This window comes from Rhagoletis pomonella, unplaced genomic scaffold (assembly GCF_013731165.1).
Source record: "Rhagoletis pomonella isolate Grant_MI unplaced genomic scaffold, Rhpom_1.0 Rhpom_scaffold_00008, whole genome shotgun sequence".
In the NCBI taxonomy this organism is placed as follows: Eukaryota; Metazoa; Arthropoda; class Insecta; order Diptera; family Tephritidae; genus Rhagoletis; species Rhagoletis pomonella.
In genome coordinates this window covers 36770188-36787981 of record NW_023458562.1, presented here as the reverse complement: position 1 = coordinate 36787981, position 17794 = coordinate 36770188, and the positions used below count along the sequence as shown (strand labels likewise).

Sequence of the window (17794 nt, the reverse complement as noted above, 5' to 3'; positions counted from 1 at the left end):
CCAGTAGCTGTTGAACATTTTGTCTACCCAGTTATTTATAATCGCCTTAATGTGTGCTCTTTGAAGAACCCCCAAAAAGGGTTCCGAACTTTCAGCTCTTCAACTTAAAAAAAAACTTTACTAAATATCTAGCATTAAAACTATAGCCGATCATAAGTAAAACTTGGTTGCCACACGTACCATTTTCCTCTAAAGTTCTCGCTTTCCTTATAGAAACTTATCCAAAATTTTGAATCAAGGAAAAAATTTTGTATATTCTCGTTATCGATTATTTCGATTTCACTGCGAGTTAATTTATTTGCTTGCCCTCACTCTCTCTCGGGCACTTCTCTTACTAAATAACTCAATGTTTTAGCGCCTACAGATAGGCTTCACTTTTGTGTTTAAGGGGTTACAAAATCCTTACGGCCGAAGATATTGTTAAAACATATATTTTTTTACGCAGATATACAATTTTAGTTGTACATACTTTTAAGTGTTCCTTGATGGCTCAAAAGTTACACCATATCTTCCGTAGTCTTAGAGAGAGAAAATTTACCAATTTACTGGGTTATCTGGCATTGTACTAAACTTTAATGAATATGGTTTAGAAATAGTATTTTGAAGTATAGAACGGCAAAATAGTGCTGAGTGAAAATAAACTTCCCCCACTCCTCTCCTACCCGCGCATTCTGTAAACCCTTGACCAATTTTTTTCTTAATGCTGATGGGTATTCTTAACCATGTCAACTACCATCCGTCAAATATTTGATTCTGAAATTACAAATACTAACACAAATACATACATAAATAAGGATCAAGCTTTCCAAACCATCTTGCATTTCGTAGAACCCATTTTGTAGCAAGCACATTATGAAAACTGCCAAATACAAACAACATTTCAGATAATAGTTTTTGCAATAACTGCTCGCTCGCTCTATTTTACTCTTCAAACACGTATATACAGTGCCATTTGGAATCACTTGCCTGGTCATGGCAGTGCAATTAAGTTAATGCTGTTTTGTTTCAATTACAAAAATTAAAAAAAAAAATGTGTTTTTATGTGATTCACTTTATTTGTGTGCTTACATTTGTTTTGGTGCTTGCGTAGAAAGTAGTGAACCCTTTTTTGTACATCATGCATACATACATACGAGTACATAAGTAATAGTTAATAGAGATTTCCCACTATGTAGTTATTTACATATAAGTAAGCGTAACTAATGCTGTTTTAGTAAAGTGTACGGCACACAGTGCAAATAAAAATTGAACAAAGTTAACATCAACTAAAAGTGTTTGTAACCACAATTACCCCCCAGCAAATAAATGCATACATATAAGTACAGAAGTCTGTAAACTATAAAGACTTAATTATTTTAGTAGGTATGTAGTATGTATATACTTTATAATAGTTAGTTTGATGGCATGTCGGGTGCAAAGGGCAAATTAGCATTCCTGTTATGCACTAGTGTATGTACGTAGTATGAACATTAGGGTAGCTCTTAAAATATCAACATCTAGATTTTTTAAATTAAATTTCTAAACCTTGGTAGCGACCACATTTTTTTTTTTAAAGTCCGAAATATAATTTTTTTCATATGTGAAATATATAGAAACCTTTCTTATTATATATTAACCGATTTTCAGACTAAAAAAAAAATTAAATATGGGTTTCCTTATAGGGCAACTCCGGCAACTGTCTTGCAACTCACGTCAGTCTGTCTAAAGGCAAAGTCTTTCGTAAGACAATTTTCAATTCTGGCAGCTATCTTGAAAGCTCTTTTCGGCCTATCGAAAGACTAGTTGTAAGATCTGAAAGATCTTAGCGTTTTTCTGTTTGTCTTTTTACTTTACTTTACTAAAAAGTAAATGTATCTAATCAATAAATTATTTTTTTTTTTTTTTAAAAGAATTAAAATAAAAAACTAAAAGAAATTTTAATTAATAAAAAAAATAAATAAAATTAAAAAAAAAGAAAAAATCAATAAGTTCCTAAAATTTAAATGAAATTAAAAAATAAATGTTTCTCGGTAAAATAATACAATCTAAAATATATCAGAAAATTTAATTAAGCAAAACAATTATTTGAAAAAATATAATCTAAAAGTTAACCAAAAAATCCGTAAAATTTAATTGAATAAAAAAATCTTATTACGACAAAAAAATTGAGATATTAGATTTAAAAAAAAAAAATTATTAAGAAACAAGAAGAAAACTAAAGTTCCTAAACATTAAATAAACAATAAAATCTAAACATTTAATTTAGAATCGAAAAAATACGTAAAAATAAGTTTCTAAAAGTTAAAAATAATTAAAATATTCATATATTTTTCCTTTTAAAACAATAAAAACGATAAAAATTTAACAAAAAAAAATTTAATAACTATATTAAATAAGAACAAAATTCGCTGCCCGAATGGTACGCCAGTGCTTTACTTAATGATATACAAATGCGTTCTGCCAAAAGAGCTTTTCACCATTAAAGTTAGCAGGGGAGCTTTTTTGTAAGACTTTCGTGCCAGAATACAAAAAAACTCGAACTATCTTGCCTACTGTCTTTCAATTGTCTTACAAAAGACTTTCAACTATTTTAGCCCAAATTGTCCTGTTTGTTTGGAAGGCAGCAGAAAATTCCAAAAAGTTCATTTTTAAATGTATTTTTGAACCACCCGAATGTACCTACATACATATATGTATTACCAACGACCTGTGTACAATACTTGGATCAAATAATAAGATAAGCATACCTACAAATAAATCTGGGGAAGTGAGCCTAAAACAGGCACGTAGATAATGGAATTTTCAGCCGCAATTACAACCTAATGCCGGATTTCCAGTAGGTATTAGAAGACACAAATTATGTTGCAAAAGTTGGGCATTAAAAAATTCCTGTGTCATTGCGTTAACACAAATTGCCTTTAAATACATTTCCACATGGCACAACTTTTTCGTCATTTCAATCCCTAGTGGAAATTCGGCATAACTGGTAAACTTTTTTCCAAAAACTTTTTTTTTTTTGCTTAATTTTACTTGCAATAATATTGTCCTTGTTGTACATAAAATTAAACTGCAATTTTTATTCTGAATTTCTTTTTCTCTTCCAGCACAATGCTGCGCCTGTTCCCTCTCCTACCATGGCTGGTGGCCTATTCTCCATTGATCGGAAATTCTTCGAACGTCTTGGCACCTATGACTCTGGCTTCGATATTTGGGGTGGTGAGAATTTGGAATTATCTTTCAAGACCTGGATGTGCGGTGGTACATTAGAGATTATACCCTGTTCACAAGTTGGTCATATCTTCCGCAAACGATCGCCATATAAGGTAAGTAAAGAAACCAGCGCAAGTACGGTGAGACAGTATGAGGAAAAGAAAAGGTCGCTGAAGAGTTGTGTAAAGGATTAGATAGAGCTTTAATTAAGCTAGCCTAAGCCAAGGTTCTCTAAGAAACACCAGCATCGATACCTCATTCAAATCATCACCCAGAATAGTAAAACATAGTTTTGCGCGGTAACCACCTATGCGATTTTGGCCTCTGGTGGCTCTTGTTTCAACTGACGCCTATAGAAAATATCCAGTGTAGTAAGTGTCCCAAATTTCCAACAGCAAGTCAGAAATTGTCCCCAACTCGTCACAGAATAGTCTAATAAGAAGTAGATAGAAGTGGCTGGCACCTTCACAGCACACTAAGGCAACAGATTTAAGCCCCATTGTGGTAGCACAGTTTGCCACTTCGTGTCGCTGATGGATCTCGTCAGGCATCTTGCATCGGTATTTGATTTGAAACCTCCTTAAAATCAGCCAGGAACGGGGAACCCAGATAACGCAGCCTGTTACACAATGCAGGGAATTTACATAGGAGATGTAGGACTTTTCGTAGTCCTTACAACTTCTGCAACATCTTCGGAAAGGCAGCGCCCGGTTAGAGCCCCCACAAGGTTAGATATATCCTCTCTTCTAAGAGCGTATACCCTTCGTGACCGCTTCCGATCACATTTACGTCTCGTGTGCCTGGAATTTTGACAAGTCGGTCTGTGCTGCTCGAGATGAAGCAAAGTTGAATTAATATACAAGAGTGCCCCTAGGTTTCAGGTCACCATTAGGATGCCTCTCTTATGCGAAAAGCAACGAGCGCTGCCAACTGCTGTCCTGCCAAATCGTGTGGAAGAAAATCTAAAATAGCGTTCAGAGCATTGTTTGACGTGATTCTGGACCTTTGCACCTTGGTGAGTAGCCTGAGGTTGACCTCTTTATCTAATGCAGGCCACCATACGATCACTCCATATAGGAGGATCGGTCTATCGACTGCTATAAATATCTATCGACAAATCCGGGTACTGAGGCCCCATCTTTTGCCTTCTCGCAATGTTGAACAATACTCTCCTTCCAGTTCCAGCTTCTTATCTAAAATAACGGCTAGAAATTTGGCTTTTGTAACAAGACTTGCCGGACGCCGTTAAGCTTTGGTAGAGTAAACGAAGGCATTTTATACCTTCTCGTAAAGAGGACGAGCTTCTCCTCGGTTGAGCTGACGCTTTGGCCACAGCGGGTGGACCACCTGGATACATCCTAAAGCGTTCGCTGTATCAGCTCACACAGCGTGTGTGGAAACTTTCGTCTGAAGGCGATTGCAATGTCGCGGCGTCTGGGAGTACGTTTTAAACGCGCCTTCAATATCCAAGAAAGCTACGAGACAGAAATCGTTTAAGAAGTATTTTTTTTTATTTTATGCGTTCCTTTCCCACTGTGTCTCACTGAGAGTGGGACAAAAATGTGCCGAACACTCTTTGTTCGAATCAAATTGATTTAGATTTTCTGTACGAACGACTTGATAATTCGGGTTGCCGCGTTCTCATTTTTATGCGTTTGCAGCGAATCGCATGCACTATTTTCCCTCAAAATCGTATATAGACAACAATATCATCAGCTGCTCAGCTTCAAAACAAAATAAAATGTCCCAAACAGGGAGTGAGTAACTTTCTGATACAAATTTCGGACGTTTTTCCTGTCTACTAGCATCTCCAGCTGCTCGTATTGGCGTTTTTCAGGCTCTATCCATCTTCAGCTCCATGCGTGTATTATATAAATCCACATACTTATCTCTCTTAGCGTGGCCCTGTTCGCGGCATATTTTTCTCTGCAGTGCCTCTCGAAAAATTGTTCCAGTTAGATTCTCTTTCGCAAAAGTTCAGGTCTTTCTATTTTAAAATCCATTAAATTAATTTAAGTCAGATATGCCAAATCATTGAAACAAAGTGAAATTATTAACGAAAAGTGTTGCTTACAGTTCACTTTCATTTGGAATGGCTGGATAAAATTACTACGCGTACCACCAATAGAATGAGTACAATTTGATATCCTTGCCGGACAGTGCACGATTGATACTTAGAGCTTTGAATGCACGATATGTCTGTGTATGTAGGTGTTCGTATATGTATTTCGTTGCAGCACTTACCCGCTCAACTATTGTGTAATAAGAGCATTCACGATATACATATATTTATGTGAGCGCATATAAATTGCAAGTGCCTCTTAACCTGGCCATTGTTGGAACGACCCCAAAGGACATAGTGCAATAAATAAACAAACCGGCCAGCAAAGCAAACGTTTGTCTATTACGAACTCAGACAAACACAATGTAATGCACGTAAATTTACCTTTCTATGGCCCAAGTGTTGACGCGCCATTTGTCTGGGCAGTGCAGGAAAACCACCCAGTAATGTGTAACACCTGAACAACAATAAACGCCTGGAAATGCGCATATGTGAATACATATGTATGTAGGATGCAAGATGTGGAAATTGAGTTGTAAGGCATGCATGTACTTACATACTTGCACTTAAATACGAATATGAGTAAAAGAGTTGGATAAAAATAAGCAGTGAGAGAAAGAGAGAGAAAAAGAACTCGTATGCAAACTGAACCCAAAGCATTATATGCCACAACTCCCTTAGTATGTGGAACTCAATATCCCTTCGTTTTTTTTTGGGGTAGAAAAGCAATTAACCAACGTAAGGCAAAATCAGACACGTTTCCACCTGCCTCTGTACTCAAGTTCAACCAAACAGTGCGAGCACCCCCATAAAGTGCTCACATTTCCTTTCTAACCACAACTATTCCTGCTGCCAGTCGACGTAGACTTCTTTCAAATGTTGCCACAATGTCTGCACCACACTTTTGGTAGAACAATTTTTCATGATTTTCGCTTGCATTGTTGCTTAGCGTTTGCAAGCATTCTCTTCTACGCTCATGCTTTGGCAATTATCGTTGCTGTGATTTGTGGCACAGTACTGTCTCCCGCCGCCCAGCCATGGCCTTGCTGCTTCGCAACACCCAAAAAAAAAATACGCCTTTCTTAGCGCCGATTATTTTTTTTTGCTGGAAGTTCAGGGTGTAGAGTGTTGAAATGAAGTTACTGCAATGATGTTAAATGTGTTTGTCTAATGCCTAGAGGGTAGGAATGTGGTTTCGAAATTATTTGAAAACAAGCATGCTTCTTCGTAGAGACCATTGGAGCGGCCGACTACCCGAGCTACATACTAGCCATCCGGCAGCAGGTAATTAGTGTTTCAATGGCATAACAACAGAGATAGTCATTTGGCATTTTATGTGTATATCCTTCACTCGTTTGGTATGATGAGAATTGCTGGGCACTAATGAAACATTCCCGGCATGCAGTGGTCCCTAATGTATTTTGTACAATACTTTTATACATATAAAAGGTGTCTCAAATTAAACTGGCGTTTTTTAATTCAAATTGGTCTTTATGCAACCGATGGAAATAGCAATCGATATCGAAAACTATAATAGGGATTCGTTAAAAAAATATCGATTACAAAAAAGTCGATAACATACCAAAATACAAATATTTATTTATTGTGATTCTATATTCCTCCGCATACAAACCGATAAACTAGAAATCGTTATCGATAACTATAACAGGGCTCATATAAAAATATCGATTACAAAAAAGTCGATAATAGCATACAAATATACAAATATTTATCGATTCTAAATATGTAATTTTAGGAAATTTAAATTAGCCCAAACACTTGCGCCACCCTGTTGATGTTGTATTCTTTACTATCTCCTCGTTTCCGCTTTCATCCTTGCAACAACTTGTTCTTACTGCTTTTAATTAGTGTAGAGTTTCTTTCCTTCTTCACAAATTTACTCACTTACACATTTCCTTTCAACTGCTTGGCTATTAATTTTTGAAATTTTTCAATTGTTTTTCAATTAACATCTTCCTGTTGTTTGCTTGAAATTTCCGCAGTGGCGTTCCGGTGTTAATGTGCTGAAGAAGAATTCCGTACGCTTGGCTGAAGTTTGGCTAGATGACTATGCGAAATACTACTATCAACGCATTGGATACAACAAGGGCGATTTTGGAGATGTGAGCTCACGCAGAGCGCTTAGGTAAGTATGGAATACATTGAAAAGTATTTATATGCAGAGATTATACACAAGTATATGTACGTAGGAAAATCGAGCAAAAGCAACAGTATTATATGGTTTCAAATACTTTTGTATACTATTGATGGTGTATCAATTTGTTAATTCATGCCAGGTCATTCATTTTGGCCTCCAGTTTATCTGCTCAATTTTGTTACATTAGTAATCCTGTCCAGTAGAGGGGTCAGAAGGTAAATAGTATTGGAAAGAGCACACCACCCGGTGTGACCCCCTGTTTAAATATTTTTGGCTCCAGGTTTGGTTTTGAATGAGTATTGCCGACGGTCTACCATTCAGATTAGTCTCTGTGGTATAGAATATGTCTCACTGTCCGCTGGCAGTGGTGACGGTACTATAGGTCGAGAAAACCCTTCTTTGGTGACAGCATTTCCCGGCTTTGGGACCACTCACCCAGACTCCAAAAAGTTAGGAATAATTAGAGTCAACGAAAAGTATTTTAGCACGAACGTGCATAATGTGTCGAGGCCAACGACTTAAGACACGTTTAAGCTTACCGATATCCACTTGAACTTCGCCCCTGCTGGAAGCAATATACGCACAAGGTTTCGGGAAGCTGCGGAGTCTTTTGGTAGCACATATGGCTTTATCCATTCAGTGTGAACCATTGATTAAAATAGCTATCATATCATTTCGGATCCTACGAGATCTCATCGCAGAAATGATTTCCAAACCTTCATCGCACCTCGTCGAGTTGGATAGCTACCACACGGATGACCAGAGCTTATTCACATCATATGTGAAGTTGCAGGTCTTCAAGTGCTCGTCGCTCTTGTTCCCCGCTTATTCCGGTTTAACAGTCGTCGAGTCCGCATGTTGAAATTCCTAATACAGGGACCTCGAGATCAACATAACGTAGGCGACCGTATTCACATGCTACGTAGCACAATCACCTACACACTTTTCTTTACAAAAAAATCCTTATTTGTTGGTGTACATGAGGTGAGGTCCAGCCAAAAGGTTACGAACTTACTCGTAATGCCTCCCAAACTGCCGGGGGTAACTTTAACTCGCCAAGTGACTGGGATCTGGTTTCGGGATGCTAAAAGGATAGGATAAGGGACGCAAGAGGTAAAAACTACCGACAACACCAATGGAAAAATACAGGAAACAAACCAGAGAATACTTACTTAGAGTGCTCCTGCGGTGTTATGCCGCCCATATCTACTACTGACTCCGCGATTTGCCGCTTCGACTGAGGTTACTCCTAGATTTGCCTGTCCAGCTTCAGGTTCCACTCTCCAGGCACGTACGCAAATCTGTCTCAAAAACACTGTACCGCGTCTGATACCAGATATTTTTTTAAGTAACTAGGAAAATTATACTCGCACACAATAGGGATGTTCCCCTCTTCAATGCTCGCTTAGTTCTTCCTCGGCACGCAGCTACGCGTTTTGCCGCAATCTACGTGCCTGTCCGCAAAACCAGCGGTCCTCAGTGCCAGTGTGGTTGGTTCCCGGTCAAATGGCGCCGACCCGACAATTCTTAAAATTGGACGCTTTAGCGGTCACCACCAAGGCGCATACAAACAAGCACCATCTACTTTACCATAATTCGACGGACAACAAAAGTGCCCCTGTCAACCCATTGTGCTATTTATCAGAGCTGCAACATATATTGTTCGACCAGACGAGGCAAATACAATAATTTGACAGTGTTGAATGGCAAAAATCGTTCCTCTTCAATGAAATGATACATCACAGTGTTGAGTTATATGAACGCTGGGTTTTCTGACTGTTACGGAGCTTAGTGTTGCCGGCACAATTCATCAATATCGATATGCAGTGTAACTCCGTTTCTTAGATCTCAGCTATCAATATACTCAACTGACCCATGAAAATGATTATCTCCGCTATACGCGAGTTGAGTGATCAAGTAGGATTACCTATGTCTATTTCGGGTGTGTTTTGCCTGGTCGAAAGTGGCACCATCCTAGGAAAGTTTGTGCTCACCTGAAGTCATATTCCGATATATTCTGAACTGGTACATGGAGGCTGTAAGGTACCAAAAGCTGTTTGATGAAGCGTGGGCAAGGTTATCGATGCTGAGGATATGATCTGTAGCTCAGATGAGATAAATGGAGCCCATGGCCCCCTTCGGCACCTTGCTTGGAGACAAAGGACGCCATTTGTCATGGAGCCGTCTCTGGCATACAGAATAGAAATAGGTTTCTGGTAGGGAATGGGACTCAATGCCAACCCGAATCAGATTGGGGTAGATCGCCAGAACAACAGGCAAAACTCTGGTCATTCCGGTACGTAGGTCCGGCTGTGATGGAAACGTACTTTCTTGTGATCCATATACTTGTTCATATTCAAACTATGACGCTTACGTCTTTTTGGCGGTTAGGGCGCGATATATTTGCTTCCTTTTTTTGAAGGTTTTTTGATTTCATTTTTTTTTTGGTTTTGCCTTTCACCGATTTTATATAATAATTATCCTTCATTTATTGCATTGCTTTTATAAAATGCTAATTAAGAGTTTTTATCAAACAATAAAACAGAGAAAATCTCGGTTGCAAGAGCTTCAAATGGTATCTGGACAATATCTATCCGGAATTATTCATACCTGGCGATTCAGTGGCGCATGGCGAGGTAAGTTGCACGTACTTTAATAACAAACATACACAAGCATACAACATGCATGAATACTAATTATATATTTTAATATTAAATTAATCTTGAGAACAAAATTTTACAAGAGAAGGGACTGAAAATCATAAATACCAATATTAATAACATACTCCATATTTTTCCCAAGGATTGTATGTACTTATGTGATTAACCAAGTAATTTGTTAAAATTTTTCCCCAAACAAAAAAAAAAACAACAAAAAATATGCAGATAAGAAATCTAGGTGCTGGCGGTCGCACATGTTTGGACTCTCCAGCGGACAAGAAGAATTTGAAGAAGGCTGTGGGACTATATCCTTGCCACAGACAAGGTGGCAATCAGGTTTGTGTAAAAGTGTTTAACAATAAAAAAAAAAACAACGAAAGACGGCAATCAAAATGTACTCTAATAGCTAAGCAACAATGAAGGACAATGTATATGCGACCGCCACAAGCTCCGTACCACAAACGTATATCTAGAGAATAGCTAAAAGCAAAACAAAAACAAACTTAGAGAGCTAATTTTAAGAGTTTATTTTTTTAATTTATCTACTTGTAATATGGTTTTTATATTCAACTACCACTTTTCTACCTCTTCTCCAATTTAACCCCTTACATATTTTATGTTTGACAAAAACTACTAAAAACCATTTACTGGCTTAGAAAAAATTCTTGAAAAAAACATACATACATACATATATGTCCCCTACACTCCTCGAACTGGTTATGGGTTTGCCTGCAAATTATAAGAACCGAAATTTTAACAAAAAAAGAAACAGGCTATTATACTTATTCTTTGCAATCGAACTTCATTCGCCAATTTCAGATAGCAAATATTTACACTGATATGTGTCTCGATTCGGTCGCGAGTGGAAATGAAATGCAATCGGCCGTTGATCCGTATCCTTGTCATGGCCAAGGAGGAAATCAGGTACTTTATTTTTGTATATTGTCACATTTTACGTTGATTGCTGCCCACATTCCACCCTCACCCCGACTACAACTGTTTTTTTTTTTTACTTTTCTAGCCCTTTTGCTTTTATTATGCCCTTATTATTTAGATGAACTTTTCTAGTGATGCTTATTTGTTTACCCTACCTTAATTTTAATATTAATTAATTTAGTTATAATGAAAAAAAGTATCACTTACAATTTTGCTTGCGTCAAAAAGGGACAAAATTTCCTAAAGATTATCATTTTGGTAACCCATAAATAACATAATTAGTGATTTTGGTGTTGGCAATCGCACAACGAGTTGGAGTTGGAAAGTAAGGATTGGTTTTTGAGGTTACCGCTAAGACTAATGCAGCTTACTTTTCTCAAAATATCTAAATTCGTTCTTTGCGTCACTGAGCTGCGAAGCTGGTCCACCTTTTTTTCTTTACTGGGTAGTAAATAGAATTAAGCTTTTCGTTTTTGTAATGACCACTTCAATGAGCGCAAAATTCAATTGCCATTGGGCTTTTAAGAGGCTGAGAAGATAAAAACTTAGCGTATACTAAACTAAATAGTTGCTTTTCGAACTATGAAATGAAAGCTCATATTTTTAACTTCGAAGCATTTTGTAATACTTAGAGGCTATCCAAGCTTGAACAAATTTCTTCGTCTTAATGAAACTCCTAGCAAATATTATTTCCAGAAACAACGTCCATTTTAAGCATTTTTACCAAAAAAGCTTTCCAGAGAGCTTTCACTTTTGTCATCAAATGGGACTATTAACGCTTCTGAGGGCATAAGCCAGTGTTGGCCAGACAATACATTGTAAGTTTATACGAAATATTTACAAAAACATATGTACATTGTATGTACATAAATAGCAATCGTAAAAAGCTCAGACCTAAAGCAAAACTATGAAGTGGGTTACTCTAGTTTAAAAAGTTCCAAGTTCAAAGCGAAGCGTTTGTTTATATTGGCTTATAACAAACAACATTTTTCCTCTTTTTCATTCGTTTAGCTAAAGCGCCGAATTTGGAGCTTTCATTTAATTGATCTTTCAGGCTGAGCTAAAATGTAAAAGCCAGGCTAATACCAGATAACCAGAGAAAGCCTTTGTTCTCTGCGCTTTCATATAAAATGAATTGAAAGCTTAAAAGAGCTTTCAGCTGTGAAATTCGACAACGTATTTCTAGCACAGGCAAGCTGCCAATGGGATATAATTATTTTGAGCACTGTATTCTGCGGATAAAAATACATAACTTTGGCCGGAAACTTTTTGCTAGAATAGTCTTCCGGTAGAAAATGGACTTCCGGTCTGTTTAACACACTTCTGGTTGAAACCGGGTGTCAGTAATACCACCAAATTATTGAGCATCTCCGATGATTCGTATTTTTTCGTTTTCTAATGAAACGACCATTTAGAGGTTGGAAATATTAGTTCCGAAAAAAAAGTTCCAAACAAAATGTACATATTCTCCGTTGAGACAATGTATACATACAATCTATGAAAAGCTCTGGGAAGAAAAAATCTGTTTTGGTTAGTTTTTGAAGGCATTTTTAAAAGTTTTATGGCCGTTCAGAAGTTCAACATGGTAACTAATTTTCACCAGATTTTTTTTTTTTTTAAGACAAGAAAAGTGATCCATGTAATGTATTAGTTTTTAACTAGCAATGTGTTTTTGAATTTCACAGCTTAAAGCTCATGAGCCAGGTTGAAAACACGGATAAGCTTTTAGTTGACTTTAGTTATATGAACTTTCAGAGAACAAAAGCTGTCTCTGGATTGCTGAACTAGAACAGCTACGATCAAAACCCGAGTGAGAAGCTTTTTAAAAGTTTTCTATAAACCTTAGAGTAAAAGGTCTTTTTGATCGCCATTGCTTTATATGGACCATTATTTAGCTCAGCGACGAGCAACGTACAATTCATTTAAGCAGCACCACCGAAGAAATAACGGCACAAAATGGTACTTTTTTAACTAAGAAATTATCGCTTAAGAAAGTGCATGTTCAACCGGCTGTGTAAGTAAGCTTACCACACCCTCAGTTAATCAATACACATAATAGAACCTTCGTGCAATTGGTTACTGTTCTCGCATTTTAAATTAGTTAAATGCTGACTCATTCATTTCTATCCATTAAATCGATGATTTATGAACAATTCGGTTGCCCCTTAAAAAATGACAGCAAATTATTACGCCTACCAATTCAGTGTATTTTCACGCGGCGCACCAAAGTGACAGCAACATTTCATTTGATAAAATTTAAAACTTCCTCCCGCATGAATTTATAGATTTATAACAATTTATTATTTTTCGCCTTTAAAATATAAATAATAACTTTTACCAACCAATAAGGCTTGCATGTTCATAATATTTGTCTTTTTCTGGGATACTGCAATTAAATCAATGCCAAATGAAATATCTATAAAAAAATCTAATTTTTTTTTTTGTAATAGCTGCATACCAGTGAAAAATAATGGAAATGGATGCTTGGCATATTTTTAAAATGAAATGGTTAACCAAAAAGTGCGGAAATATGAGTACAGTAAAGCGCGCAATAACAAAAGGCGAAATCATTTAACCATGGCAACCACACTCAAGCGGAGCACTGCAATTCATTTTTAGTAAACATTTTTTTTTATTAGAGCTACATTTGACACCATTTTCTTTTTAAGGTAGAAAAACGTTCGCCGAAAATAACGAATTAATTTTGCAATCATATTTTTTTTTTAAGGTTTTATGGGTTTGATGCACATTGCAGCGCATCGCAACGCAACGACTGCTATTGCCATTACATAAGAAATTTTTTTTATTTTATTTAGTGTTTTAATTATTTGGTTTTAAGCTTAAACATATTGCGATTTTTTTTTTTTATTGAAATATGGCAATATTTTATAGTTTATTTTGGTGCAAAATACTAATTCACGGAGTTTGTGGCTGCGGCTTAATCATTGTTGACCTTATTTTTGGACTAAATACATACATATACTTACATACATAAGTGATAAGAGTATATTTTGCCGATGTCATTTAAACTTACATAATTCCATAAAGGCATAGTTAGATATTTACATATGCATATATACTAGATATCTTTATTTATTTTTTTATTTTGGTGCATTAAGCGGAATTAGGTCTGAAAAAAATGCATTATTTTCCTATTTTCATTAACAAATGGTGCTTTTATTCAATATTTTGCATTATACATAAATATTAATTAAAGAAACAAACATATCAAAAAAATCCGACATAATAATCATACCTTTCACGACATACATACATACATACATATGTACATACTCATTCATAATTGCTCAAATATTCACCTAAAACTAAAATTTTGGTCAACAAAATAATTAGAAGTTAACAGAAAAATTTCCTAAACCAAAAAAAAGACCAAATTCGAAATCCCTAGAAGTTTTATTTCAAAGCGCCTCAATTCAGGTAAAAATAAATAAAAAGTATAACCTCTGAGACAACCATCTACAGAAAAAAAACGGTTTCAAAAAAATCGGTTGTTGGATTAATCACGGTTTGGTATTCATAAAACATGGAAGTAAAGGTAGCGGTATTTTCTGCATACTCAAATCAAAATTTGTATTTTTTTGATAATGACACTATTGAAGTAAATGAGCGATATGTATATAATTACATACATACATATATATATGGTTATATATTATTAACTTCAAAATTAATTGTATGGTGAATGTTTTTTAAATATTTCCAATGTTTCTCATGGTAAATATTTTTTGTCAATTTTTTATTAAAATATTGGTTATGTTTTAGCAAACGACATATGCAAAGTAGGTTTCAAACTTTGTATGAAAATTCAATATTCACAATCAACTTATGTTTAGCTACTAGATCAGCAAACAAAAATTTAGTTAATTTGAAGTTTGTGGTACGCCGTAAAATTTTATTCTTATCTCTAAGAATTGAAAAATAATTACCCATTCTGTTAAAGCGAATTTTATGTTTTCGGTTTAAAAGCGAAAAAATAAATTAATTAGAAAAGACTGAAAAAGATCATTAACCAAATTTAAAAAAAAACTGGGTTTTGGAAATACCGATCTTATTTGAACATCCCTAGAAAACATACTCGCTTGCTGGATCGTATACCAGTTGGGCAGCCATTTCTTTTTCGGCAGTCGAATCGGCACATTCTATTCGTGGGTCTGCCGAAAAAGCGTATTACTTTGCCAAGTCTATCTGCCTTCTCGTTGCCAATGAAGTCAGTGTGTCTCGGAATCCAATACAGTTGTATCTCCGTACATGTATGCAAATCAGCAATATACGTTGGCGGTTTTCCTGTATATGGATAGAAGGAGCATTCAACAACGTCAGCCTATAGACGATAGGGCAGTCACTCAGCAAGCAATCTGTGGCTTGAGAACTTCCTGGTAAACTGGATTTCCACCATAGGATTATAAGCGCTAAGCTAGACAGCAGCGAAGTTATCAAGTAACCAAAGAAGAGGACTCATCGAGACAGTGTACTGTCGCCGTGCATTCTTCTAAGACTCGATAGCGAAAGGGTCAAAGTTATCATGCAGTGATTATGGTATCCAGATTGTGCATAAATATGATAATCGAGATGCTTCAAAGTGCAGCGGGCGCAACCTAAAACCCACGCGAACTATTATTAGTCACCAAAAAGAGAGATTTCTAATTTGAGCCTATGTATTTGGGAGTCATTATTTCACCGAAATTAAACTGGAAAATGAACACAGAATACCTAGTTAAGGATGCATATGGTCCTCCTTATTCTTGCTAATTTTTCCTGACCCCTTTAGAAGCATATTATATTTTTACGGACGGCTAAAGAATGGTTTGTTGCATAACGGCAGTAGGTTTTTCATCTGGTCTTCAAATCGAAAAGATTTTTCTACCACCGAAGTGGGCCGGTTATTTTCAGGCGTTCAGAGTACGTTCAGACTTCAGCTGACAAGCATGTCTTCGTTACTGATCTAGTTGTCGGAGCACAGCAGCATTCATTGCACCGAAATAGCCGACAAGATAATCTAAACGCGTCGTGTAGAGTCTTAGGGGTGTGTGGGCTACCAACTGCGCAAAATACACTGCACTTCCCATCAAGTTGAACATGAAAGATTTGTCTAGACTTACAGCCATTTTCAAGACGAGTGCAGGCATACAAAACTTCTTAACGTAGTTGTAATATACAAGATGCAGAGAAAATGGTAGAGCATCTGATTGTCCAGTAATGGTTTCGACTAAAATTAGATTTCTAGTCAAACCAACTGCAACTTCTAAGGTTTTTAAACTCCGCGGGCTGGTTTTTTAGCTAAATATTTAGCTTCTGCTGCTTTCTTTTTGTCGTTTGTTTTCGGTTAAATTTCGGGTTTTGCTTTTAAAACGGCAATTTATTAGTGCTACCCGTTGTGTCACTTTGGACTAATCTGCATACAACAGCACCGATTCAGTCATCCTCATGCCCTCCTTCGACCATGACATTCGGGCCAAGATATGTACATGTCCTGGAACACGTAGTACGTACGGCCATATTGACATTATACTGCTGTGACCGCAAGGCCTGCATATACACAAGCCCAATGAAATCCATTATGATCTGGTAATTAAGTTCCTGATTTATCCGTTCCGTTTTGCGTTTACCGACCCAGAAATAAAGAATTTTGAAGACGAACAACTGATACCACAAAATAGTTGCGGTCCCATACCGATGCTTGAAGATTTTTATCCCGCCAGCTCATCAGCGACTTTGTTGTCCTGAATTCCACAGTGGCTTGGCACACTGCTAGCTGTGTTGAAAGTGTTTTTCAATGCCAAGCGGTGGAGCATATTAAAAATACTTATTGACAAGCTTGAAGGTTATCATTCATTTGGAGAAGCCCTGAATGTGTGCTTAGCTATTTGAAAGGATAACTACAAATGCCCTTCAAACATTTTGCATGGTTTAAGCTGGCGCAGATTGCGACTAACTAATAGTATCTCGACCAGAAACAACCTTCATGCAAAGAAGTTTTTTGTTAACCCAACTGGAGATACATAAGAAACCCTCAGAACGATGTTCGTCCGATAAATCCACTATATTACTTTGACTTCACACCACAAATCCAACCAAAACTTCATCTACAGGCCCATACGGCACGAGTGGCTTTATTGGGGCTTATTTCGATGTAAGACCCTTATCTAAGGTAGTTTCAAGTTGTTGACCTCATCAAAATATTAAACTGTACGCTAACAGCTTTTTTATGGGTTTATGGCGAGTTCATTACTGGCACACCAGGTTGTCATCAAACAAAAGCTGGGATGACCAGATCCGTGTTACCAAGGGCAATAAACCATGGCCCTGTAGTTTGATTAAGAGGTCGTCTCTTACGACAACCTTAACTCTCTTATTCTCTAAGGCCATTTCGAAATCACTCACCAAAACCTATGGAGCCCAATCCTTTGTCAATCAAACACCCTTTTAAATGTGATTTTTCCAGCAGGAAAACCTAGTTCCAATACACAGAATTCAGGGTGTCAACCGTTTTTCTAGGTTTTAGAGATTTTTATATTCAAATTTATAAGGTTTGAAGAACGCAGAGAGACATTTTTTTTTTAAATAGTTTTATAATTAGACCAACAATTTCTGGTAAAATGTTCACCAATTATACATACTGACAAATTAAAAAAAAATAAAATTCCCACATTCAAGAGCTTAATATCAGTTCTGAACAATCACTTTCATATTCCCGGTAATATTTTTAAATTTTGCTGATATGTCAACAAATAGCCATCAACACATATAATTGACAATCAAAGCAAAAAA

At 36.4% G+C, this 17794-nt stretch overlaps 1 protein-coding gene across 5 annotated transcripts in view; it reads left to right on the top strand.

Moving 5' to 3' along the window:
- The window catches only part of LOC118744786 (putative polypeptide N-acetylgalactosaminyltransferase 9), a 438912-nt gene that overhangs the window by 414432 nt on the left and 6686 nt on the right, over positions 1-17794 (top strand). For 4 of the 5 annotated variants that reach the window (XM_036478107.1, XM_036478109.1, XM_036478108.1 and 1 more), the window contains 4 exons: positions 3084-3302; positions 7255-7397; positions 9955-10045; positions 10295-10405. In XM_036478107.1, the coding sequence (XP_036334000.1) occupies positions 3084-3302; positions 7255-7397; positions 9955-10045; positions 10295-10405 (564 nt within the window). Of the gene's footprint in view, positions 1-3083; positions 3303-7254; positions 7398-9954; positions 10046-10294; positions 10406-10888; positions 10994-17794 lie in introns of all 5 variants that reach the window. The other variant, XM_036478111.1, reaches the window with a different exon arrangement.